Genomic DNA, 25095 nt, shown 5'->3' on the forward strand with positions numbered 1-25095 from the left:
TCCAGTTATAGTGAAATGGCATTAACTTCGGAAGTGACCTAGCTTGGTTCCTTGAGCTATTTAGGACCTATTTATAACTGTTCTTTTTTCTACTTTCCTAATCCTGACCCTTTTTCCAAGCTCAGTCTAGACCAAGAAAACAGGATATTTTCCAAGGCTCTGTGATCTGAGCTATTCAAACAGGCATCCTCCCCATGACTCCCTAAGCAAAAGAGAGAGCTCAGAGAAGGCATCTCTCCTAAATCTGCCCTTTTTTCGACCCTTATTCCTCTCTCTTCACCAAAACACAGCCCTAGTTCATTCTTCCTCTAGTCCACATTGGACCATGTTCACTCTAAATGAATGCCCTAATAAGTCCAGGGCCAGTGGTGCCTGGGTGGCTCAGTCAGTGAAGCTTCTGATTCTTGGTTTTGGCTTAGGACATGATGTCATGGTTTGTGAGATTGAGCCCCACGGCAGGCTCTGCACTGACAGAGTCTGCTTGGAATTCTCTCCTCTCTTTCTCTCCCCCACCCCTCTCTCTTTCTCTCTCAAAATAAATAAATAAAAATTAAAGAGAATAAGTCCAGGGCCAGAAGATAGGGGAGAAAGCATCGGGGAGGACCAAGGTAACTGACAAGCAGACAACTAACCCTTCCTTTAAGATGCTATGGTTAAGTTCTAGAGAAAAGAAGAAATAAGTAGCCTGACTTTCTGTTTATGATCAACTGATCATCCATTTTCCCTTCCTCCCCTAACTATATTAAGAGGCATTATGAGAATACAGAAAAATAAGGTAATTAACAGGGGCAAAGAGAATGTGGAAAATGGTACGATGGATGATATTTTGTGAATTATTTTTGATGAGGGGAAGCAGAGAGAAGTGTTTCCAAAGCAACAAGACTGTAATACAAATGAAGCTTTTGCAAAGGAAACAATAACAGCAGCCCCCCCCCCCCCCCCCCCCCCCCGCAATTGCGTTTCCTCAACAGAACTGTTAAAAGGATCTACCATGGAAGGTGAGGGTGAGGAATTGAAATGGGGGTATTGGTTAAAAGTTTGTTTATACAGCCATTGGGCACCAACAGTCCCTTGCATTTTCTGAGTAGCCAACGAAATATCTGTTTCACAGGCAGGGTGCTGCTTGTCTCACTTTGCCAAGGGCTGTCCCAGTTTTATTTTTTTATTAAAATTTTTTTTTAACATTTATTCATCTTTGAGAGAGAGAGAGAGAGACAGAGCATGAATGGAGAAGGGGCAGAGGGAGGGAGACACAAAATCTGAAGCAGGCTCCAGGCTTCTGAGCTGTCAGCACAGAGCCTGACATGGGGCTTGAACCCATGAGCTGCAAGATCATAACCCAAGCCGAAGTCGGACGCTCAACCTACTGAGCCACCCAGGCACCCCAGGGCTGTCCCAGTTTTAAAATGGCAAGTGCCACATCCTGGGAGCTCCCCGTGTCGGCTGGCTACCCAGGCTACCCAGTTCGCTCTATGGACCTTCCACCCAACCCCTCCCCCCCAACAGCCGGAAGAGACAAGACTTTATTGTCATTAAGAAGAATTGAACTGGGAAAGTTCCAGATTTTAGGACCACAGGTATAAAATGTATGGCTTAAAACAAATGACCTTGCAAGTGCCGCAAACACTGATATCGCAGTTAAAAATAAACTTCAGCGAGTAGATGAATTTACAAGTATGGAATCTGTGAATGAGGAGGAATGACTATCATTCTCTTATTGATGGGTGTTTATTTTGTGTCAGTTGTTATAATGAATTAAACCGCTGTGAACATTTTTTTAAATTTTTATTAAAAAAAATTTTTTTACACTTATTTATTTTTGATAAAGACAGAGCACAAGTGGGGGAGGGGCAGAGAGAGAAGGAGACACAGAATCTGAAGCAGGCTCCAGGCTCTGAGCTGTCAGCACAGAGCTATTTGTTGGCCACTTGGTTTTTGGCAAGTGTCTTGGAATCATTTGCGGTGTTTTCTGCTTACGGGTCGCTCCGCCTCTCGCGGGACTAATTGGAATGAGGTAGTGGCACAAAACAGAGCAGGGGTTGGCTGTTTAGGGCTCAGACTATCTGATGATTACCAGGACTTGAGGTCTGGGTACAAGGCAGCCTGGGTGTTAAGAAACTCCTGACTAGGAGATTCCAAGTTTGTAATGACCTACATCATTACACAAAACTTGCCCATGTTCTAAAAACTTGATTAGCCTCAGGAGGGAAGGGTGAAAGTTTTTCTGGCTTTTCCTTGACTGCATCCCCAGGGTTTCTCTGAATTTGACAAATGTAGTTTCTTAGAGAATAACTCGCCTTGGGACAGACAGTAGAAGGAAAGAAGGAGAGAGAGAGAGAGAGACAGAGGAGACAACAGGGCTTCCACAGCACTGTTATCACTGGACTTTTCCTTAAGTGCTCATATGAAGACAGTTTTCTCTTGCACTGAGAGTGAGGACAGCACACAGAGCATGCTCTGCCCTAGTCAGGCAGGAGGTAGCCTGGGCTGATCCCTGGAGAGCTGTAGGATTTTCCAGGTCAGTCTCTTTCTCTAGAGGTGAGTGTCTGCTCGGGGCTCCCCTCTGCGAAGGAGAGTAAGAGAGGATCAGCATGGGAAGTTCTGGGCTTCATTGCTGTCTAAAATGAGGACACCTTCCCTGGAGCATGAACAGTAGGCTAGGGGAGCCGCATAATGGAGGAGCTCAAATCAAATCCTCCCTCCACAGCAGAGAGCATATTCAGCTCTTTTCGGTACTTGTGATAGACACAGCTCTCTGCTCTGACCTAAGACTCTGCTCTCTCATTTGTCCTTATTTCTTGTTTTTGTAATCTGGCCATTGTGTAGGGGATCTCCAGGGAGAGGACCACAGCTTGACCAGACAATGCCTTAGTAAAGAGTGAAGAGAGACTATTTTATAACAAGAGGAAAAGCAGATCAGGGTGGATAGTTTTTGCTCATTCACTGACACGTTTGAACAAATGTTTCGAATAAATATTAAAAGAGCACATACTTACCCTGTGTCAGACTCTGTTCTTGGCACTGGAGATGTGAGAGTGAACAAGAAAGACAAAAGTGCTTCAATATCAGCTATTGATGAGAGCCAGTAAGAAGAAAATCCCACCAAATAAGAGGGTAAAATGTGAGGCACTTTTGCTGTTTTAGAGAGGATGATTGGAGAGGGCCCCTGGGTTGGAGACATTTGAGCAATGACCTGCATGTGTGAGGGAAGGAGCCCAGATTTACTGACCAGATCAGTGTGAGCCTTTTGGGTGTTTTCTGACACTTTTCCATATTTGTAGGTCTCTGGAGAAAGCAGGAGGACACAGACAGCAGATAATCTCTGGGGACTTCTCCAAGGTTCTCTATAGGATGCAGACCATGGCTGGTTGGAAATAGACACAGACTGCCTTTTGGGAGGTCTTATCTCCTTGCTGAAACTAGAGATTTGAGACATGGGGAAGGCAGAGGGTGTTGCTTGTTTTCTTGTTCCCTGGTGCCAGGGTGGAGATTATACAGGACAGATGGGAGTTGGGGATAAAAGTCCCAGCCCCCTCTTTACTCCTCTGGACTCCTACTCCCTGGTGTCCTCTGGTGTCAGAAGGAACAATCTCAGAGCTACAAGTTTCCAACTGGAAGCTAATGAGGTTCTTCCTACCAGGAAGAACAGTCGCCGAAATGAGAGACAGAGATGGCATTCATGATAAGAATAAGGAGGAAAAAAGTGGATAATCCACTTCAGGGAGTCAGCTCCCCAGAAGTCAGGGAAAGACTCCGTGCTTTGTTTCGAAATAGCTGTTATCTTATGACAGTTTTCTGGGTAGACCCACCACCCTGCCGGCTGGCTCTACTGATGGGCTGAAATGATGATACAGGTAGCCGAAGCAAGAACTGTAAGTGGACAGAAGTTAAATGGAGCCCACATTCAGAGGAGATGAAGGAAATATGTAAACGTATCTGGGTGGGATTGGCAAGATTTTGTAGGACATGGACGTAAGAGACAGAGAAGAAATCGTAGGGCATTTAGGGTGGAAGCATTGGTGGCATAAATGAACACACTGTGGTCAGGGAACTGGACAGGGTGGCAGGTCAGAGCAGAGATGGAGGCAGGATGATGATGAATTGAAAGACAAGAGTGCCTACAGGGGTGGGTGGGCTTTCAAGCCTAGGCTGTGGTGTTAGTGACTATTGCTCATCTTCTTGCATATATATGTTTATTTTCATATGTATTTTCTTCATAAAACATTCAACATCAGCCTTGTACAGCAAATAGTGGAAGATGAACCCGCTTGGTCATGATGCAGCCTAAGAGCAGAGATGATATTTCCTCCACCTGGGAATAGCTTTAGTCCTGTGAAATTAGAAGGCTGTGAACTCTCCTTTGTTCCCTAGATTCCATAAAGAACAAGAGCACAGGACTAAATGTTGAAGAATTATTCTAGCGCCACTGAATTTTATCTACTTGGCTTCCATGGCTCCAAAGAACTACACGATATTCTTTTTGCCACTTTCTTCTTTCTCTACTCAGTGACAGTCATGGGGAACATGGTCATCATTGTGATTGTCTGTGTTGATAAACGTCTGCAGTCCCCCATGTATTTCTTCCTTCGCCACCTCTCAGTCCTAGAGATCCTGATCACATCGGTTGCTGTCCCCTTAATGCTCTGGGGGCTGCTGCTTCCAGGGATGCAGGCAATGTCTTTGACAGCCTGTAGTGCACAATTATATTTGTACCTCTCTTTGGGTACGTCGGAGTTAGTATTAATTGGAGCAATGGCTGTGGACCGTTATGTGGCTGTCTGTAACCCTCTGAGGTACAACATCATTATGGACAGCCACACCTGCATCTGGGTGGTCATTGTGTCATGGGTGTTTGGGTTCCTATTTCAAATCTGGCCAGTCTATGCCACATTTCAGCTTACCTTCTGCAAATCAAATGTGATAGACCATTTTTTATGTGACCGAGGGCAACTGCTCAAACTATCCTGTGATGATAGCCTTTTCACAGAGTTTATCCTTTTCTTAATGGCTGTATTCATTATTGTTGGTTCTATGATCCCTACAATCATCTCCTACACCTACATCATCTCTACCATCCTCAAGATCCCCTCAGCCTCGGGCCGGAGGAAAGCTTTCTCTACTTGTGCCTCTCACTTCACCTTTGTTGTGATTGGCTATGGTACCTGCTTGTTCCTCTATGTGAAACCCAAGCAAACGCAGGCAGCTGAGTACAACAGGGTAGCGTCACTGATGGTTTTAGTGGTGACCCCTTTCCTGAACCCATTCATCTTCACCCTTCGGAATGACAAATTCATAGAGGCCTTTCGAGATGTCATGAAACGCTGCTATCAACTCCTCAAGGATTAGCTGTGTCCTAAGGACAATAATGAACTCATCATCATGGACCTGAGTAATCTTAAAACACTAATTCAACCTGAAATGATCATTTTCATCATCAAATAGTTTGTGATGCACAAAGGAATCCTAAAAATTTTTCATAGGAATTTTAAAACATGGCTGGTTCTCCAATTTATAATTAGATGATTCCTACATGGGAGATCACATTATTATTTTTTATATTATATGTTTATACACTCTTCTATACTTATGATACATCTTACAATATAAAGTTAACAGGTGTAAATGTACAAAATATGGGGTTTTTTTAGAACTCTGAACTCTGACTGGGAAAAGCAAGGAAAAGCATAATTCACTCCATGGTTGCTGAGCTATGTGTTTGATTCTAGGTACTAGGGTCATTTTCCCATATTTTGTCCTGTGATTTGATGATATTTTCACTGCCTAAAGACCTTCTGTTTCTTCTGTAAGTGACAAGTCCAGCCTCATGTACAACCTTTTCCTGAGGTTCCTGCTCCAACGTTCAACAGGGACAGTACCTCCCTGTGGTTCTCAACTGACAGTTGTGAGAGTGAACTCACTCCATAGTCCTGACACCTCCCAACCTCAGGGCTAAATGTGTGTTAATTCAGGCACATCTACAATTGGTAGACTTTCTCAGAGTGAAGAGGGAGGGTTTTGGAAAGAAGTATTTTCTCATCTGTCATTGACTCTCATTATAACACCAGCCCCACATGTGGGAGGGGAACTGGCTAGTTTTGGGAATTGAAGTGACGAGGCTGAGCTGATCTTGCTGTGTCCCTGGGCTGAAGCAGGTGTGCATGGAGGGCAGAAAAATGGCAGCTCTGGTCACTTCTCCCCATAGTCCTCACATTGGTCAATCCTGACACAGGGCATTCCATCTCCCTTCTCTCTCAGCTACATTTCTAGGTTCCCTTCCTCCTCCCCCCCTCACAAGGACCAACTTTGCCAAGCTGTCTTCCAACGCTACGGTGAGTTTCCTTGTCCGCATCTCAATTCCTTTATTGTCCCATCCTGGCCTCTCTCCTTTCACACCACCATTGTCAATATTTCTGCCATTCTTATGTGGCTAAGCAGGGGTCAAAAGACTGTGCACATGAAACTTCCTTCCCAACATTATACATGTATGTTGTGAACTCACTGAAGGGACTGGGAAAAAAGAATGTGACATACATAACTGAAAAATAGTGTTTTGACTGGAATCTGTAAGACTAGGAGTGGAACTGAGCATGATCATAATAGTATTGTTAATAAAGTTGTTTCCCACTGAGAGTATGAGTTAACAATTCTGCAATTGCTATACTTGTATACTACAGGTGAACAAATAAAGATAACAACTGGTGGGAGCCAGGTCTGTCACTGTGGATGGGTATGTTACAGAGAAGCAAGAGGAGAAGGCTAGAATTAGCCATGTGGCACTGGATTCAAATTGGTGCATCAGTGTGCACGCATATTAGAAGATTATATGTATGTAGGTGGGTTGATTAATATATGATATAAATAAATGATATGAAAAATGACTCTTCTTTTTCATAACTATTTTGGCTATTGTCATTCTCTTTCCATATAAATTTAGGAGTCAGTTTGTAGATATCTACAAAATGCTTGCTGGGCTATTGATTGGGACTGTGTTCAATTGTTAGTTAGATTATTAAAACGCTGAGATCTAGGACTCCTTGCATTTGTATATGATTGTAAATTTTCTGCCTGACCATGGGGTTGAGTAGGGGTTCTTTGACGGTAAGAGGTCAATCCCTGTTCTTTCCTCCCTCTCATGTACTTGTTCTCTATGGCTCTTTTCAAATGTAGGCAAATATTTGTCTTTCTTCTGTGACATTAGGCTTGCTCCTGAATCTTTCACTGGCACACACCAATGGCTTGACCTTTACATTTTATACCTTTATATTGTGTCAGTACCATTGTACAGAAGTGTCTCGTAGGCTTTACAACTCCTCAGAGGCCATTTACATGTATCAGGCCATCCTAGTCTATTAGAGTCCTCCTCCATTTTTCCTGCAACCTCCATCCCTCCAGTCCAACGAGCCAGTATTGTTTTTGAGCACTGTGCCTGATGTCATCTGCCCCTCTCAGGGGCACCACCAGTAGTCAGAAACTGTGTTCCTTATTTAGACTCTGAATCAGGGCCGCTGCCCCACATGCTGGAGATTTTCCTGTTCACATGCTGTATGTGAACACTTGCTTTTATACCGAAACATTCATATAACTTGGTATTAATAATTCTTAAGACTCCAAAGCAAGAGGAAACAGAAGCTTTATTCACAATCAAAGCAGCATTCCTTACAATTGTCAAAAAGTGGAAGTGACCCAAAAGCCTCTCCACAGATAAGGAAACAGATGAATGTGTAAACAAAAGGTGGTATATGCGTACAATGAAATTTTATTCAGACTTAAAAAACAACGAAATTCTGATACATGCTGTCATATAGACGACCCTTGAAAATATTGCTAAATGAAAGAAAGTGAATATAAAAGGGAAAATATTGTATGTTTCCATTTATGTGAGGTACTTAGAATAGTCCAGTTCCTAGAGACAGAAAGTAGAATAGTGAGCAGCAGGGGTTGGGGAAGGGGGAAATGGGAGCTACTAATTAATGGCGGCCAAGAGTCAGCTTAGGATGGTAAAGTGTTCTGGAGATGGAGGGTGGTGATGGTCGCACAACAGTGTGAATGGACTTAATGCTACTGAATTGATCACTTAAGATGGTTAAAAATGGCAAAATTGTGTTATATATTTTTTACCACAATAAAAAAGAAAAAATATTAAATAATTCTAAATGATTTTTTATGATGAATCATCAGAGCTTTGATCCCCTCTTTGTTTTTTTTCCAATTTTTTATTTTTATTTTTTTCAATATATGAAGTTTATTGTCAAATTGGTTTCCATACAACACCCAGTGCTCATCCCAAAAGGTGCCCTCCTCAATACCCATCACCCACCCACCCCTCCCTCCCACCCCTCATCAACCCTCAGTTAGTTCTCAGTTTTTAACAGTCTCTTATGCTTTGGCTCTCTCCCACTCTAACCTCTTTTTTTTTTTCTTCCCCTCCCCCATGGGTTTCTGTTAAGTTTCTCAGGATCCACATAAGAGTGAAACCATATGGTATCTGTCTTTCTCTGTATGGCTTATTTCACTTAGCATAACACTCTCCAGTTCCATCCATGTTGCTACAAAGGGCCATATTTCATTCTTTCTCATTGCCACGTAGTACTCCATTGTGTATATAAACCACAATTTCTTTATCCATTCATCAGTTGATGGACATTTAGGCTCTTTCCATAATTTGGCTATTGTTGAGAGTGCTTCTATAAACATTGGGGTACAAGTGCCCCTATGCATCAGTACTCCTGTATCCCTTGGGTAAGTTCCTAGCAGTGCTATTGCTGGGTCCTAGGGTAGGTCTATTTTTAATTTTTTGAGGAACCTCCACACTGTTTTCCAGAGTGGCTGCACCAATTTGCATTCCCACCAAGAGTGCAAGAGGGTTCCTGTTTCTCCACATCCTCTCCAGCATCTATAGTCTCTTGATTTGTTCATTTTGGCCACTCTGACTGGCGTGAGGTGATATCTGAGTGTGGTTTTGATTTGTATTTCCCTGATGAGGAGCGACATTGAGCATCTTTTCATGTGCCTGTTGGCCATCTGGATGTCTTCTTCAGAGAAGTGTCTATTCATGTTTTCTGCCCATTTCTTCACTGGATTATTTGTTTTTTGGGTGTGGAGTTTGGTGAGCTCCTTATAGATTTTGGATACTAGCCCTTTGTCTGATATGTCATTTGCAAATATCTTTTCCCATTCCGTTGGTTGCCTTTTAGTTTTGTTGGTTGTTTCCTTTGCTGTGCAGAAGCTTTTTATCTTCATAAGGTCCAAGTAGTTCATTTTTGCTTTTAATTCCCTTGCCTTTGGGGATGTGTCAAGTAAGAAATTGCTACGGCTGAGGTCAGAGAGGTCTTTTCCTGCTTTCTCCTCTAGGGTTTTGATAGTTTCCTGTCTCACATTCAGGTCCTTTATCCATTTTGAGTTTATTTTTGTGAATGGTGTGAGAAAGCGGTCTAGTTTCAGTCTTCTGCATGTTGCTGTCCAGTTCTTCCAGCACCATTTGTTAAAGAGACTGTCTTTTTTCCATTGGATATTCTTTCCTGCTTTGTCAAAGATGAGTTGGCCATATGTTTGTGGGTCTAGTCCTGGGGTTTCTATTCTATTCCATTGGTCTATGTGTCTGTTTTTGTGCCAATACCCTTTGATCCCCTCTTTGATTCTCTTCACACTCTTCAGAGGTGACTGTGTTCAACTGTTTCTACTGGGATATATAGATAATATACCGACATTTTGTGATTTATCAAGTTGTTTTTTCTTTAGTTAATCACCTTATTTTAAAATTTTGATCAAATATTCATCCTGTTTTTTCTTCTTGTTTACCCTTACAGATACCATAAACCTAACAATAAATTATTCCTTGTGCTTTGTGCTCCATAGGTCTTCTTACTTGGTGTGCTTCTAAGTTTTGATGGGGCAGATTTTCCAGCATCCCTCTAACAGAGAACTCATAAAAGGTAAGCTATTTTGGATGTTTTTATTCCAGCTTCATACTTCATTGTCACTTTGGTCAGATGAAAACACCCACACACCAGCCACTGGGGATGCCTTGGCTGCAGATCCCCCAGCATCTAATGTACCTCACCCTGGTGCCCAGACCCAAAGGCAGCTTGGATGAGCTTTGGGCACAGGCTATTGAACACGCCCAGAAACTCACCCAGAATCTGTAGGCCAAAGAGAGACCACAAATGTGAGCATTAGCTCTTTCCTTTGGGAAAGCTAAAGGGAGGTTTTCAGCACCTGGCCTGGTGCATTACATGATCTAGAAGACAAACAAGCTGAAGAATTCACCAAGAGAGGGCTCAAGAAACAAGTGTATCCATACAAGTCCTGAGAAAGCCTCTGAATCACTAGAATCACTCAGAATCAGTAGCCTAGCCTGGCTGATAGTAGGTCTTTTTCTCCTGAAGCCAGTCACTAACTTAATCTGATCCATTAATGAGAAATGAAGTATTATTCAACCATAAAAAAGAAGAAAATCCTGTCATTTGCTAACAACATGAATAGCAAAATAGTAACATGGATAAATCTTGAGGGCATTATGCCAAGGGAAATAGATCAGACAGAGGAAGACAAATATTGTATATTTTCCCTTATATGTGGAATCTAAAAAAGCCAAACTCCTAGGAATAGAGAGTAGACTGGTGGTTACTAGGGGCTGGGGAATGGGGGAAATTTTGAGCTGTTGCTTGTAACTCTTATAAGTTATAACTCCCAGTTGTAAGATAGGTAAGTTTGTGGACCTAATGTACAGCATGGTGACTACAGAACTATGCTACGTTGTATACTTGAAAGTTACTAATAGAATAGATATTAAATGTCCTCACCATGAAATAAAAAGTAATTTTGTGAGGGGACAGATGTGCTAACTAAATTTATTATGGTAATCAGTTCACAGCATATATGTATATCAAATTATTCATATTTGCATAATTACATGAGGAAAAGTCTGAAAGTCAAGGTAGGTAACTGATTACCAACTGGGCTATTAGGAGTAGGAGTGAAAGAAGTATTTCTTATTGAATAACCTTTTATATTGTTTTGGTGTGTGTTTCATGAGAATGTATTACCAATGAAATTCTATATTATCAATTTAAAAATAAAAGCATAAGAGACTCTTAAAAACTGAGAACAAACTGAGGGTTGATGGGGGGTGGGAGGGAGGGGAGGGTGAGGGATGGGTATTGAGGAGGGCACCTTTTGGGATGAACACTGGGTGTTGTATGGAAACTAATTTGACAATAAATTTCATATATTGAAAAAAAATAAAAGAAGTAAAATTATTGTGTGTTTTTCCAATGTCTTTGAGTCATACTAATTAAACTCTAGCTTTCAATTGCCAGGAAGGTTTGATTGTTTATGAGGATATCTCATTATTTTTAGCAAACTTTACTCTGTAAAGTTTCTGTTTAGCTGAAGGTAGAAAATGGGAGAACAGTAGGGGAGGAGGGATGGAATTTCACATTTTTCTACTTGGGCCTTTGGTTACTTTGCATGACATTCAGGGGTTCTTCAGATATTGAGCACACGTATCCGATATTATCTTACATGCACATTGGAAATACCTTTTATCAGTCTAGTTTTTCTATTCGTTAAAAAAAATTCAATTCCAGCATGGCTAACGTGCAGCGTTGTTTCAGGTGTACAATATAGCAATTCAACAGTTCTATACATTACTCAGTGCTCATGAAGGTTAAGTGTGCTCTCAATCCCCAACCCCTATTTCACCCATCCCCCTACCCACCTCCCCTTAGGTAGCCATGTTTGTTCCCTATAGTTAATAGTGTATTTGTTGGTTTGTCTAATTTTTTCTTCGTTTGTTTTATTTCTTACATTCCATATATGAGTGAAATCATATGGTAATTGTCTTTCTCTAACTTATTTCACTTAGTACAATACATTTTAGACTTTGGATCCATCCATACTGTTGCAAATGGCAACATTTCATTCTTCTTATGGATGAGTAATATTTCATTATATATATTGAATATATATATACACACATTACATACACACACGTGTGTATATATATATATATATATGTATATATATATATATATATATATATATATATATATATACCCTCTTTTCTTTATCCATTTGCTTATCAATGGACATTTGGGTTGTTTATGTAGTTTGGCTATTTCAGTAATGCTATAATAAACATAGAGGTGCATATATCTTTTTGAATTAGTGTTTTTGTATTCTTTGGGTAAATACCTAGTAGTGGAATTACTGGGTTATATGGCCATTCTATGTTTAATTTTTTGAGGAACCTCTGTACTGTTTCCGCAGTGGCTGCGCCAGTTTGCATTCTCACCAACAGTGTGAGAGGGTTCCTTTTTCTCCACATCCTTACCAACTCCTTACCAACCATTCAGTAGGTTGTCTTTGTTTTCTTGTGTTTCTGATTTTAGCCATTCTGACAGGTGTGAGGTGATAGCTCATTGTAGTTTTGATTTGAATTTCCCTGATGATGAGTGATGTTGAGCATCTTTTCATGTGTCTGTTGACCATCCATATGTTTTCTTTGGAGAAATGTCTGTTAATGTCTTCTGCCCATTTTTAATTTTGTTTTTTGGGTGTTGAGTTGTATCAGTTCTGTATACATTTTGGAAAGTAACCCTTTATTGGGTATGTCATTGCAAATATCTTCTCCCATTCAGTAGGTTGTCTTTTTGCTTTGTTGAGTGTTTCTTTTGCTATGCAGAAGCTTTTCATTTCAGTATAGTCCCAATTCTTTATTTTTGCTTTTGTTTTCCTTGCTTCCGGAGACACATCTGGAAAAATGTTTCCACTGATGTCAGAGAAATGACTGCCTGTGCTCTCTCCTAGGATGTTTATGGTTTCAGGTTTCACATTTTGGTGTTTCACCCATTCTGAGTTTATTTTTGTTTATGGTGTAAGAAAGTGGTCCAGTTTCATTCATTCTTTTTGCATGTTGCTGCCCAGTTATCCCAGCGCCATTTGTTGAAGAGACCGTCTTTCCCATTCATGTTCTTGCCTCCTGTGTCAAAGATTAATTGACCTGTAAGTGTTGGTTTATTTCTTGTTTCTCTATTGTGTTTCCTTGATTATGAGCCTGTTTTTGTGCCAGTATTGTACTGCTTTGATCACTACAGCTTTGTAGTATATCTTGAAATCTGAGATTGTGTTAATACCTCCAGTTTTCTTCTTTTTTTCAACATTACTTGGGCTATTGAGGGTCTTTTGTGGTTCCATATAATTTTTAAGATTGTTTGTTCTAGTTCCATGAAACACGCTGTTGGTATTTTGGTAGGGATTGCAGTAAAGCTGTAGATGGCTTTGGGTTGTATCGACATTTTAATAATATTTATTCTCCCAATCCATGAGCATGGATATCATTGCATTTGTTTGTATCCTATACAATTTCTTTCATCAATGTTTTATAGTTTTCAGAGTACAGGTCTTTTACCTCCTCAATTAAGTTTATTCCTAGGTTTCTTATTATTTTTGGTGCAATTATAAACGGGATTTGTTCCTTGATTTCTCTTTATGTTGCTTCATTAATGGTGTATAGAAAAGCAACAGATTTTTGAATGTTGATTTTGTATTCTGTGACTTGACTAAATTTGTGTATCTGTTCTAGCAACTTTTTGGTGGAGTTTATTGGGTTTTGAATTTAGAGTATCATGTTACCTGCAAAAAGTGAAAGTCTGATTTCTACCCTGTTGATTTGGATGCCTTTTATTTATTTTGTTGTCTGACTGCTGAGGCTAGGTATTCCAGTACTATGTGAAATAACAGTGGTGAGAGTGGACATCCCTGTCTTGTTCCTGACCGTAGGGGAAAGCTCTCACTTTTTCCCCATTGAGGATGTTGTTAGCTGTGGGTTTTCCATATATGGACTTTATTTTGTTGAGGTATGTCCCTCTAAACCTACTTTGTTGAGGGTTTTTATCATGTATTTTACTTTGTCACATGCTTTTTCTGCATCTATTGAAATGATCATATAGTTTTTATCCTTTCTCTTATTGAAGTGATGTATCATGTTGATTGATTTGTGAAGATTGAACCACCTTGCATCGTAGGAATTTATCCCACTTGATCGTGGTGAATGACTTTTTAAATTATTTAAATCATTGGCTTCTGTTTGTTAATATTTTTGTGGGGATTATCACATCTATGTTCATCAGCAATATGGGTCTGTAGTTCCCTGTTTTTTGTAGCATCTTTTAAAAAGTTTATTTATTTTTGAGAGAGGGGGAGGGCAGAGAGAGAGGAGACAGAGAATTATAAGCGTGGAGCCTGATGCGGGGCTCAAACTCATGAACCATAAGATCATGACGAGCTGAAATCAAGAGTTAGGCCCTTAACTGCCTGAGCCACCCAGGAGTCCCTTTTGTAGTGCCTTTATCTGGGTATTTATTATTATTGGGTAATGCTAGCCTCACAGAATGAATTTGGAACCTTTCCTTTCTCTGCTATTATTTGGAATAGTTTGAGAAGATTAAGTTTTCTTTAAAGTTAATTTTTTTAAAGTTTATTCATTTATTTTGAGGAGAGACAGAGTGAGTAGGGGAGGGACAGAGAGAGAGTGGGAGGGAGAGATTCCCAAGTGGCCTCCATGCTGCTAGCACAGAGCCCAACACAGGGCTCGAACTCATTTAACTGAGATCATGACCTGAGCCGAAACCAAGAGTCAGATGCTTAACCAACTGAGCTGCCCAGGTATCCCATGTCTTCTTTACATTTTTTGTTGAATTCGCTTGTGAAGTCATCTGGTCCTGGATTTTGTTTGTTGGGATTTTTTTATTTTATTACTGATTCAATTTTGTAGCTGGTAATCAATGTGTTCAAATTTTCTATTTCTTCTGGATTCAGTTTTGGATTCAGTTATGTTTCTAGGAATCTATCCATTTTTTCTAGGTGTCCAAGTTCTTGACATATAATTTTTTAATAACATTCTCTTATAATCCTTTGTATTTCTGATTCAGTTATTTCTCTCTTTAATTTCTGATTGTCAACCAAATCCCAGTAAGTTATTTTGTAGATAATGACAAGGTGATACTAATGTTTATATGGAAAGGGAAAAGGCTCAGAATAGCCAATATAATAGAAGAACAGAGTTGAAGGTATTGTCTCTACTCAACTTCAAGACTTATTATAGAGCTGTAGTTTTCAAGACAGAGTGTTATTGGTGAAATAATAGAGAAATATATCAGTGGAAAAGAACAGAAAGCCCAGAAATAGACACACACAGATATCATCAACTGATGTGTAACAAAAAACAAAGGCAGTTCCATGAAGAAGGATAGTCTTTTCAACAAAAGGTGCCGGAACAACTGGACATCTTCATGAAAAATAATTCTGGACACAGACTTTACACCTTTCACAAAAGCAAACTCAACTTGGAACAGAGACCTAAATGTCAAATGCAAAGCTACAAAACATCATAACGTAACAGTGGAGAAAACTAGGTGACCTTGTGTTTGATGACTATGTTTTAGATACAACACCAAAAGCATGATTTAGGAAACAAAAAATTGAAAACATGAACTTCTGCTCTGGGAAAGACTGTTAAGAGAATGAAATGACAAACCACAGTTTGGGAGAAGATACTTATAAAGCACATATGAAATATTGCACATGTATCCAAAATATACAAAGAACTCTTCAAACTCAACAATAAGAACACATAACTAGACGGACATTGAGGAGGGCACCTGTTGGGATGAGCACTGGATGTTGTATAGAAACTAATTTGACAGTAAATTTCATATTAAAAAAATAAGAACACATAACTCAATTAAAAAATGGACAAAAGATCTGAACAGACCCTTCACTAAAGAACATATGCAGGTGATAAATAAGCATATAAAAAATGGTCAATATCCTATGTCATCAGGAAATTGCAAATTAAACAACAATGAATGTTAATGAATGTTAACACCTAAGAGAATGGCTAGAATCTAAAACACCAAATGCTGGTGACAATGTGGAACAAGTGGAATTCTCATTATTGCTGTTGGGAATGAAAAATGGTACAGTCACTTTGAAAGACAATTTGGCAATTTCTTGCAAAGCTAAATATACTCTTACCATTCAACCCAGCAATTATCTTCCTTAGTATACACACAAATGAGTTGAAAACTTATGTCCACACATAATCTTGCACAGAATGTTTACTGTAAGTATATTCATATTTTCCCCAATTTGGAAGGAGCCAAGACCTCTGTTATGGGTTGAATTATGTCTGTCAACATTCATATGTTGAAGTTCTAACCTCCCAGTACATCAGCATGTGAACTTGGTTGGAAATGGGGTGGTTGCAGATGTAATCAGTGAAGACGAGGCCATAGTGGATCCCTATCCTAATGATTGGCACCCTTATAAATAGAATACCATATGAAGAGACACACATAGGGATAATGCCTTGAGCACATGAAACTTAAACCAGATAGCAATAGAGAAGACTCAATAAAGCCAAATGTAATGTCTTGGAAAAGAATAATATAATTGGTCAATCCCTAACAAGAATGACCGAGGAAAAAATAGAAACACAAATTACCAACGTCACAAATGGAAACAAGGGATATCACAATGGTACCATAATTCTTAAATCTATAAAAATGGGTATCATGAACAACTTTGTCAATAAACTTGACAGATGAATTAAGCAATTCACCTTGCAAACACAATCTGAAGTAGAAGTTTTGAATAGACCTTTAGCTACTAAAGATGTTTCACCTGTAAATACTTTCTCATAGAGAAAACTCTTGGGCTAGAGGTCCTCACTAGACATGGAGTTTCCCCAACAACTTAGAAGGAGATAATACAAACTTTTCCCACATAAAATAGGAGAGAGCATATTTTCCAATTCATTTTATGATAACCAAAATTACCTTCATGCCAAAACCTGACAAGGACCTTACATAAAGGAAAATTAAAGCTAATGCCTTTCATTAACATAGAGGCCAAAATCCTGAATAAAAGGCTAATCTATATAATCCAATAAGTTAAAAATGATAGTGAACATACCTCCATACAATATGCATTTTTGGTGTCTGACCTTTTCATTCATTGTAATGTACTTGAATTCAACCATTTTGTGTCTATCAACAGTTTGTTACTTTTTGTTGCTGAGTAGTATTTCTTCATATGAATATATCCATCTCTGTTGATACATATTTATTTTATGTTATTTTAGTTACAATGAATACAGGCACTATGAACATTATAACAGAAGTATGTTTTGATTCATTTTAGGAAACTGTTTACAAGTAGAATTGCTGAATCATTCATATATATATATATGTATATATATATATACATATATATATATATGAACATATATATATTATTTAAGTTTTTAAGAAATGAAACTTTTTCTGAAGGAGTTTTAATACTTTATGTTCCTTCTTCCTTCTCCATTTCTACTCTTCCAGTGTATAGTGGAAAATACTGTAAAGGTATCTAGAAAACTGAACCATGCCTTGAATTAAGAAAATTGATTCTGGGGGAGCCTGGGTGGCTCAGTCGGTTGGGTGTCCAACTCTTGATTTCCGCTTAGGTCTTGATTTCACCTTTTGTGAGTTTGAGCCCCGCATCGGACTTGTACTGGCAACCCAGGGCCTGCTTGGTATTCTCTCTCTCTCTCTCTCTCTCTCTCTCTCTCTCTCTCTCTCTCTGCCCCTCCCCCACTCGTGCTCTGTCTGTCTGTCTCTCTCTCACTCTCTCTCTCAAAAAAAAAGAAACATTAAAAAAATTTTAAAAAAAGAAAAGAAATACCTGACCAGAGACTCTTTGGATGGGCCCAATACAATCTCATTTAAAAAAACAAAACAAATGAGCAAAGGAGAAAAATGATAGAGAAGTAAACCAAGAAAGACTCTTAACTATAGAAAACAAACTGATGATTACCAGAGGGGAGGTGGGGGTGGGTGGGTGAAGTGGGTGATGGGGATTAAGGAGGGCACTTGTTATGATGATCACCAGGTGATGTATGGAAGTGTTGAATCATTGTATTGTACACCTGAAACTACTATTCCACTGCATGTTAACTAACAGGAATTTAAATAAAAACTTAAAAAAAAGATTATAAATTATTGTAACTTTGGAGAATGAATGGTAACAGCTAATAATTTAATACAATTAAAAAGTTGTACAAATCATACAAGAGAGTATTTATTGCATCAATAATATACACATGAAAAATTGGAGAAGATGTTTGTGAATCAGCATATTCATTAATTAATGATCAGTATTTTCATAAGCAAATATTTGTTAAGCAATTACATAAAATGTGATTAACATATTTTTAATATGGAAAAGTTTAATAGACACACAAGCATGTGTACATACACACATATATATATTAAGAAGAAGGTAGCAGGAAAGTATGTTAATTAAAACATATTTTACTTAAAAAGAATATATAAAGATATTCTTGTAAACACACAGAAAATTCTGTATGAATAGACTAGAAATTTTTAATAATAATTTATAATAATATTTAGCTCTAGGAGATGGATCAGGAGAATCAAGCAGATGGGGAGAGAGATATTTATGCTTTACCTTACATCCTTCCATTTGATTTTTAAATAACACCTGTGCTAATTTCATGAAAGATGGCAGTTGTTTTCAACGTTAAAAGTAAATGTTTTAAGTGTGATTTTGCTTTTAAACTCAGCATCCCAGCCATTCTCTCTTTTATGCAGTATTTTGTTGTTGTTGTTGTTGTTGTTAACTCTGAATAGTGTTTCTTCAAGTTTGACCCCTCAGTTCAAGCAGCACAGGGAGGTGACCTGAGAGCATTTGAAGATCTAGAAGGGAAATGTATGGCTGAACACCCAGAGTTGGGTGCATGTTGGAGGGACTGGAATGGGCTGTGGCATTATCAGAAGGTGACATTGGAGTAGGTGGCAGGTCCTCTCTATTTGTCTTGCCAGGTTCCCATAACTGTGGACAGAGGGTATGTGGTTTCGAGTGTGCAGAGATCATCGGGAAAGCTGTGCTTCCGGAAACCTTGGAGATGAAGAAGAAGAAGATTTAGTGGCCCCTAAGTTTGTGAGTCTGTCCTGGAGTCATCAGCTTGGGGGCAGCGCAGGCTCTGTAGGGCTAAACGGAGTCAGGGAGAAGCAGAGAGCAGATGAGGGGGCTGAGTGTTCACAGCTTGGTAGTGGTGATAACTAAGGGTCTGGGAGGATGGCAGCCTGAAAGTTGAGAAATTCCTGAGTAGGAGTGTTTAAGTTTTCCCAATGCAGAGAACTTTACCGGGATCTAAAACTTGATTATCCTCAGGAGGGAAGAGTGAAAGTTTCTTCAGCTTTTCCTTGACTACATCCCTAGTGTGTCGCTGAACCTGTGCAAATTATTCCTCAGTGTATAACTATCCATCCCTAAGGATGGATAGTTAGAAGGCAGAGAGAATGAGGGGGAGGGAGATAGCTAGATTCCTCTCAGCACTACTTCTGCACTTTTTCCGGAGCTCCTGTGTGTCGATAGTATTTTTCACCATGAGTGGAGACAGCAGGAACTACTCATTGTCTCCCAAGCATGGCTCTTTACTAACCATGGGTAGCCTGGGTTGATGCTTGAAGAGCCAAAGGACGTTCCAACCCTTTTCTGGAGGTGAGTGTCTTTCAGGCATGCCCCTCGGTGAAGGAGAGAGTTCAAGGGCATTATCATTGGGAGGGTCTAGGCTTGGCTGCCTGGTGGAATAAGGACACCTAGAGCCTGAAGAGTAGGACTAAGGCAGCGGCAGATTAGATGACCTTCCATCAAATCATCCCTCCATAGTAAAGAGCAGCTTCATGGTGCCCAGTGCTGGTGACGAGCACACGCTCTGCCATCACCTAAGTTCCTGTTCTCTCATATGTCTTCATCTCTTCCATATACCTCCTTGCCATCTTGTGGGGATCTCTGGGAAGAAAGATTGCAGGTTGACTGGGCGATGCTTTGGAGAAAAGTGAATGGAAGGAAAGATGCTCTTTGTTTATTCATTGATTTGTTCTTTAACCTGTTAATTGTTAAAGCCATTTAAAAATATTTATAGAACACGTACTTTGTGAGACTCTGTTCTTGTCACAAGTAGTAATACCAGAAAGATAAAAAACTTGCCTCAAGGTACTTAATTCTAATGTGGGATTTTGATGATGATAAATTAATAAACAAATGTATTATATTATTTGAGCTATTTCTGAGAGCCAGTAGCAAAATACAATCCAAAGAGGTTGGAAGTGAAATTATGCATGGTGCATGAATTATTTGAAGGGGATGTGTGAGAAAGTGCTGTGGAGAGGAGATATTTGAGCAAAGACCTGCATGTGCTGAGGCAAGGAGCTCACACCTCCTGAGGAACTCAGTATGATTTATATCAGTGTCTTCTAACTATTTTCTTACCCTAGGGTCTGGGGAAAATAGAAGGTCATAGAAAAGCATATGTGCTCTTTGGAATTTTCTAAATTGTTCTACAAGACTGGGATCCTGGCAGTTCAGTTAGAGGGATAGGTTGCCCATTTGGAGGTCTTGTCTCTCATCTGGAACTAGACATTTGTGACCTGGGGGAATATGGAGGATTTTGTCTCTATATGACAGCTGTTTTCTTGCCTTCTGACCCCAGGGTGGAGACTGCAGTACAGACAGGACTTCCTTCTGCAGACATCCTTCCTGTTGTCATTTACTGACCAGGAGAATCATAATCTCAGTGTTAGTGGTCACTATAGGGGAAATTAGAGTGTCTTTGCTCTTGGAGGATAAACATTCACTGAAATGAGAAAAGGAGGATGACTCATTATGAGAACAAGAAGGAGGAGGTGAATAATCCATCCAGGGAGGCAGCTTTTTAGAAGTCAGGGAAAGACTCACTAGTTTGTCTCAAAATAGCTGTTCTCTTATGACAGTGTGCTAGAAATGTCTCACTTGGTAGCCACACCATAAAGTTGATAATATAATCGAGGCAGAAATTTAATATGAATACAATGCAAATGGAGTCTGTGTTTAGAGGACACAAAGAAAGGAGGAACCATGTCTGGGTGTGCTTGGGTATCATGGGGATTGGTTATTCTCAGAACTCTTGAAATGTAGCAAGATTATGCAGAGGATGCATATGAGAGGCAGAGAAGACACTTTTGGGCCCTGGAGATGGAGGAGTGGATGGTATAAATGAGAACAATGTGGTCAGGGACGGGGTGGCAGGTCAGGGCAGGGCTGGAGGCAGGATGGCTGGTGAACTGGGAGACGGGTACATACTGGGTGGGTGGGTTTTCATGCCTCAGGTGTGGTGTTGGTGGCTACTGCTCTTCTTTTTGGGCATTTACGTTTACCTTCATATATTACACATATCCTTCATAAAACATTTAACACCAACCTTGTATAAAATAGTAGCATTATGTTGTGAAGTCGAAGAGTAGGATATATTTCCTCAAACTGGAATTGCCTTGAATCTTCCTGTGATCAGAAACTTGTTTTCTCTCTTTGGTCTTTAGATTCAACAAGGAACAAGAGCTCAGAACTAAATGTTGGGGAATCACTCTAGTGCCACTGAATTTTATCTCCTTGGCTTCCCTGGCTCCCGAGAACTACATCATATTCTCTTTGCTATCTTCTTCTTCTTCTACTCAGTGACATTAATGGGAAACATGGTCATCATTGTGATTGTCTGTGTGGACAGACGTCTGCAGTCCCCCATGTATTTCTTCCTTGGTCATCTCTCTGCCTTGGAGATCTTGGTTACTACTAATATCGTGCCCATGATGCTTTGGGGGCTGCTGCTCCCTGGGATGCAGACAATATCTCTGGCTGCATGTGTCACCCAGCTCTTCCTGTACCTTTCTTTGGGGACCACAGAGTTTGCATTACTGGGAGCGATGGCTGTGGACCGTTACGTGGCTGTCTGTAACCCTCTGAGGTACGACATCATTATGAACAGCCGCACCTGCATCTGGGTGGTCATTATGTCATGGGTGTTTGGGTTCCTTTCTGAAATCTGGCCAATTTATGCCACATTTCAGCTTACCTTCTGCAAATCAAATGTGGTGAACAATTTCTTCTGTGACCGAGGGCAATTGCTCAATCTATCCTGCAATAATACCCTTTTCATAGAGTTTGTCCTATTCTTAATGGCTGTTTTTATTCTTTTTGGTTCTCTTATCCCTACAATCATCTCCTACACCTATATCATCTCCACTATCATCAAGATTCCCTCAGTCTCTGGCCGGAGGAAAGCCTTCTCTACTTGTGCATCCCACTTCACTTGTGTTGTGATCGGCTATGGGACCTGCTTGTTCCTCTATGTGAAACCCAAGCAAACGCAGGCAGCTGAGTACAACAGGGTAGCGTCACTGATGGTTTTAGTGGTGACCCCTTTTCTAAACCCATTTATCTTCACCCTACGGAATGAAAAATTCATAGAGGTCTTTCGAGATGTCATGAAACGCTGCTCTCAACTCCTCAAGGGTTAGCTGGTTCCTAAGTACAAACATGAACTCATCATCATGGACCTGAGCAGTCACATAGCACTAACTCATTTTCATCATCAAATAGTTTGTCATCTGCAAGGGATTCTACAAAATTCTTCAAGGGAATTTTAAGACACTGATAGTCCACCAACTTATATTCGGATTTTTCCTTATTGGAGGTCACATTATTATTTTCTAATTGAATATAGACATTTGTATATTCTTCTGTAGTTATAGTACCTCTTACAATATACATTTTCGAAGTGTAAGTGTACAAAATATATGTAATATTTTTAAGGACACTCAGCTCTGGGAGCCCCTGGGTCATTTAGTCGGTAAGCGACTAACTTCATCTCAGGTCATGATCTTGTGGTTCATGAATTGAGCACGATCATAATATTATTGTTAATAAAGTTGTTTCCCACTGGGGGTATGAGTTAGCAATTCTGCAATTGCTGTACACATATACTACAGGTGAACGAATGAAGATAACAACTAGTGGGAGCCAGTTTCTTATGTGGACAGGTATGTTCCAGAGAAGCAAGAGGAGAAGGCTAGAATCAGCCATGTGGCACTGGATTCAAATTGGTGCATCAGTGTGCACGCATATTAGAAGATTATATGTATGTAGGTGGGTTGATTAATATGTGATATAAATAAATGATATGAAAAATGACTCTTCTTTTTCATAACTATTTTGGCTATTCTCTTGTCATTCTCTTTCCATATAAATTTTGAAGTCGGTTTGTAGATATCTACAAAATGCTTGCTGGGCTATTGATTGGGACTGTGTTCAATCGTTAGTTAGATTATTAAAACGCTGAGATCTAGGACTCCTTGCATTTGTATATGATTGTAAATTTTCTGCCTGACCATGGGGTTGAGTAGGGGTTCTTTGACGGTAAGAGGTCAATCCCTGTTCTTTTCTCCCTCTCGCGTACTTGTTCTCTATGTCTCTTTTCTTTTTTTTTAATACGAAATATTGTCAAATTGGTTTCCATACAACACCCAGTGCTCATCCCAAAAGGTGCCCTCCTCAATACCCATGACCCACCCTCCCCTCCCTCCCACCCCCCATCAACCCTCAGTTTGTTCTCAGTTTTTAAGAGTCTCTTATGCTTTGGCTCTCTCCCTCTCTAATCTATTTTTTTTCCTTCCCCTGCCCCATAGACTTCTGTTAAGTTTCTCAGGATCCACATAAGAGTGAAAACATATGGTATCTATCTTTCTCTGTATGACTTATTTCACTTAGCATAACACTCTCCAGTTCCATCCACATTGCTACAAAAGGCCATATTTCATTCTTTCTCATTGCCATGTAGTATTCCATTGTGTATATAAACCACAATTTCTTTATCCATTCGTCAGTTGATGGACATTTAGGCTCTTTCCAGATCCCATCGAAGCAGGACCACAAGTCTATGGCTCTTTTCAAATGTAGGCAAATATTTGTCATTCTTCTGTGACATTAGGCTTGCTCCTGAATCTTTCACTGGCACACACCAATGGCTTGACCTTTACATTTTATGCCTTTATATTGTGTCAGTACCATTGTACAGAAGTGTCTCGTAAGCTTTACAACTCCTCAGAGGCCATTTACGTGTATCAGGCCATCCTAGTCTATTAGAGTCCTCCTCCATTTTTCCTGCAACCTCCATCCCTCCAGTCCAACGAGCCAGTATTGTTTTTGAGCACTGTGCCTGATGTCATCTGTCCCTCTCAGGGGCACCACCAGTAGTCAGAAACTGTGTTCCTTATTTAGACTCTGAATCAGGGCCGCTGCCCCACATGCTGGAGATTTTCCTGTTCACATGCTGTATGTGAACACTTGCTTTTATACCGAAACATTCATATAACTTGGTATTAAGAATTCTTAAGACTCCGAAGCAAGAGGAAACAGAAGCTTTATTCACAATCAAAGCAGCATTCCTTACAATTGTCAAAAAGTGGAAGTGACCCAAAAGCCTCTCCACAGATGAGGAAACAGATGAATGTGTAAACAAAAGGTGGTATATGCGTACAATGGAATTTTATTCAGACTTAAAAAACAACGAAATTCTGATACATGCTGTCATATAGACGACCCTTGAAAATATTGCTAAATGAAAGAAAGTGAATATAAAAGGGAAAATATTGTATGTTTCCGTTTATGTGAGGTACTTAGAATAGCCCAGTTCCTAGAGACAGAAAGTAGAATAGTGAGCAGCAGGGGTTGGGGAAGGGGGAAATGGGAGCTACTAATTAATGGCGGCCAAGAGTCAGCTTAGGATGGTAAAGTGTTCTGGAGATGGAGGGTGGTGATGGTCGCACAATAATGTGAGTGGACTTAATGCTACTGAATTGATCACTTAAGATGGTTAAAAATGGCAAACTTGTGTTATATATTTTTTACCACAATAAAAAAGAAAAAATATCCAATAATTCTAAATGATTTTCATAGTGAATCATCAGACTGTTGCCATTTCCCTTCTGATCCATGGTTCTCTTCACACTCTTCAGAGGTGACTGTCTTCAAGTGTTTCTACTGGGATATATTTATAAACAATATAAAGGTATTTCTTGACTTGTCAGGTTGTTCTTCCTTATGTTAATAATTGCCTTGTTTAAAAATTCTACTGAGTACGTACACTAATTTTTTTTCTGCTTGTATACTCTTATCGATATCATGAGCCTCACAATAAACTATTCCTTGTGCTTT

At 39.7% G+C, this 25095-nt stretch overlaps 3 protein-coding genes across 9 annotated transcripts in view; all 3 read left to right on the forward strand.

The window, feature by feature from the left end:
- MGAM (maltase-glucoamylase) overlaps positions 1 to 25095 on the forward strand; it is a 230085-nt gene that overhangs the window by 48997 nt on the left and 155993 nt on the right. For all 7 annotated transcript variants that reach the window (XM_045052868.1, XM_045052869.1, XM_045052867.1 and 4 more), the window contains one exon: positions 9856 to 9932. The gene's annotated coding sequence lies outside the window, so the exon portion shown is untranslated. The remainder of the gene's footprint in view (positions 1 to 9855; positions 9933 to 25095) is intronic.
- On the forward strand, positions 1897 to 5411 carry LOC101083668 (putative olfactory receptor 9A1). Its single transcript, XM_045052874.1, has one exon. It carries the CDS (start codon positions 4402 to 4404, stop codon positions 5344 to 5346), a length of 945 nt encoding a protein of 314 aa, XP_044908809.1. The 5' UTR covers positions 1897 to 4401; the 3' UTR covers positions 5347 to 5411.
- Positions 21195 to 23342, forward strand: LOC101083922 (olfactory receptor 9A4-like). The gene has a single exon (XM_003983116.5). The coding sequence runs from the start codon at positions 21456 to 21458 to the stop codon at positions 22398 to 22400; it is 945 nt and encodes a 314-aa protein (XP_003983165.3). The 5' UTR covers positions 21195 to 21455; the 3' UTR covers positions 22401 to 23342.

The sequence above is a fragment of the Felis catus genome, chromosome A2 (assembly GCF_018350175.1).
Source record: "Felis catus isolate Fca126 chromosome A2, F.catus_Fca126_mat1.0, whole genome shotgun sequence".
NCBI lineage: Eukaryota > Metazoa > Chordata > Mammalia > Carnivora > Felidae > Felis > Felis catus.

What these genes read in the sequence shown, in the direction of transcription:
- LOC101083668 (XM_045052874.1), top strand. Translation starts at nt 4,402, where the DNA reads ATGTTGAAGAATTATTCTAGCGCCACTGAATTTTATCTACTTGGCTTC.
- LOC101083922 (XM_003983116.5), top strand. Translation starts at nt 21,456, where the DNA reads ATGTTGGGGAATCACTCTAGTGCCACTGAATTTTATCTCCTTGGCTTC.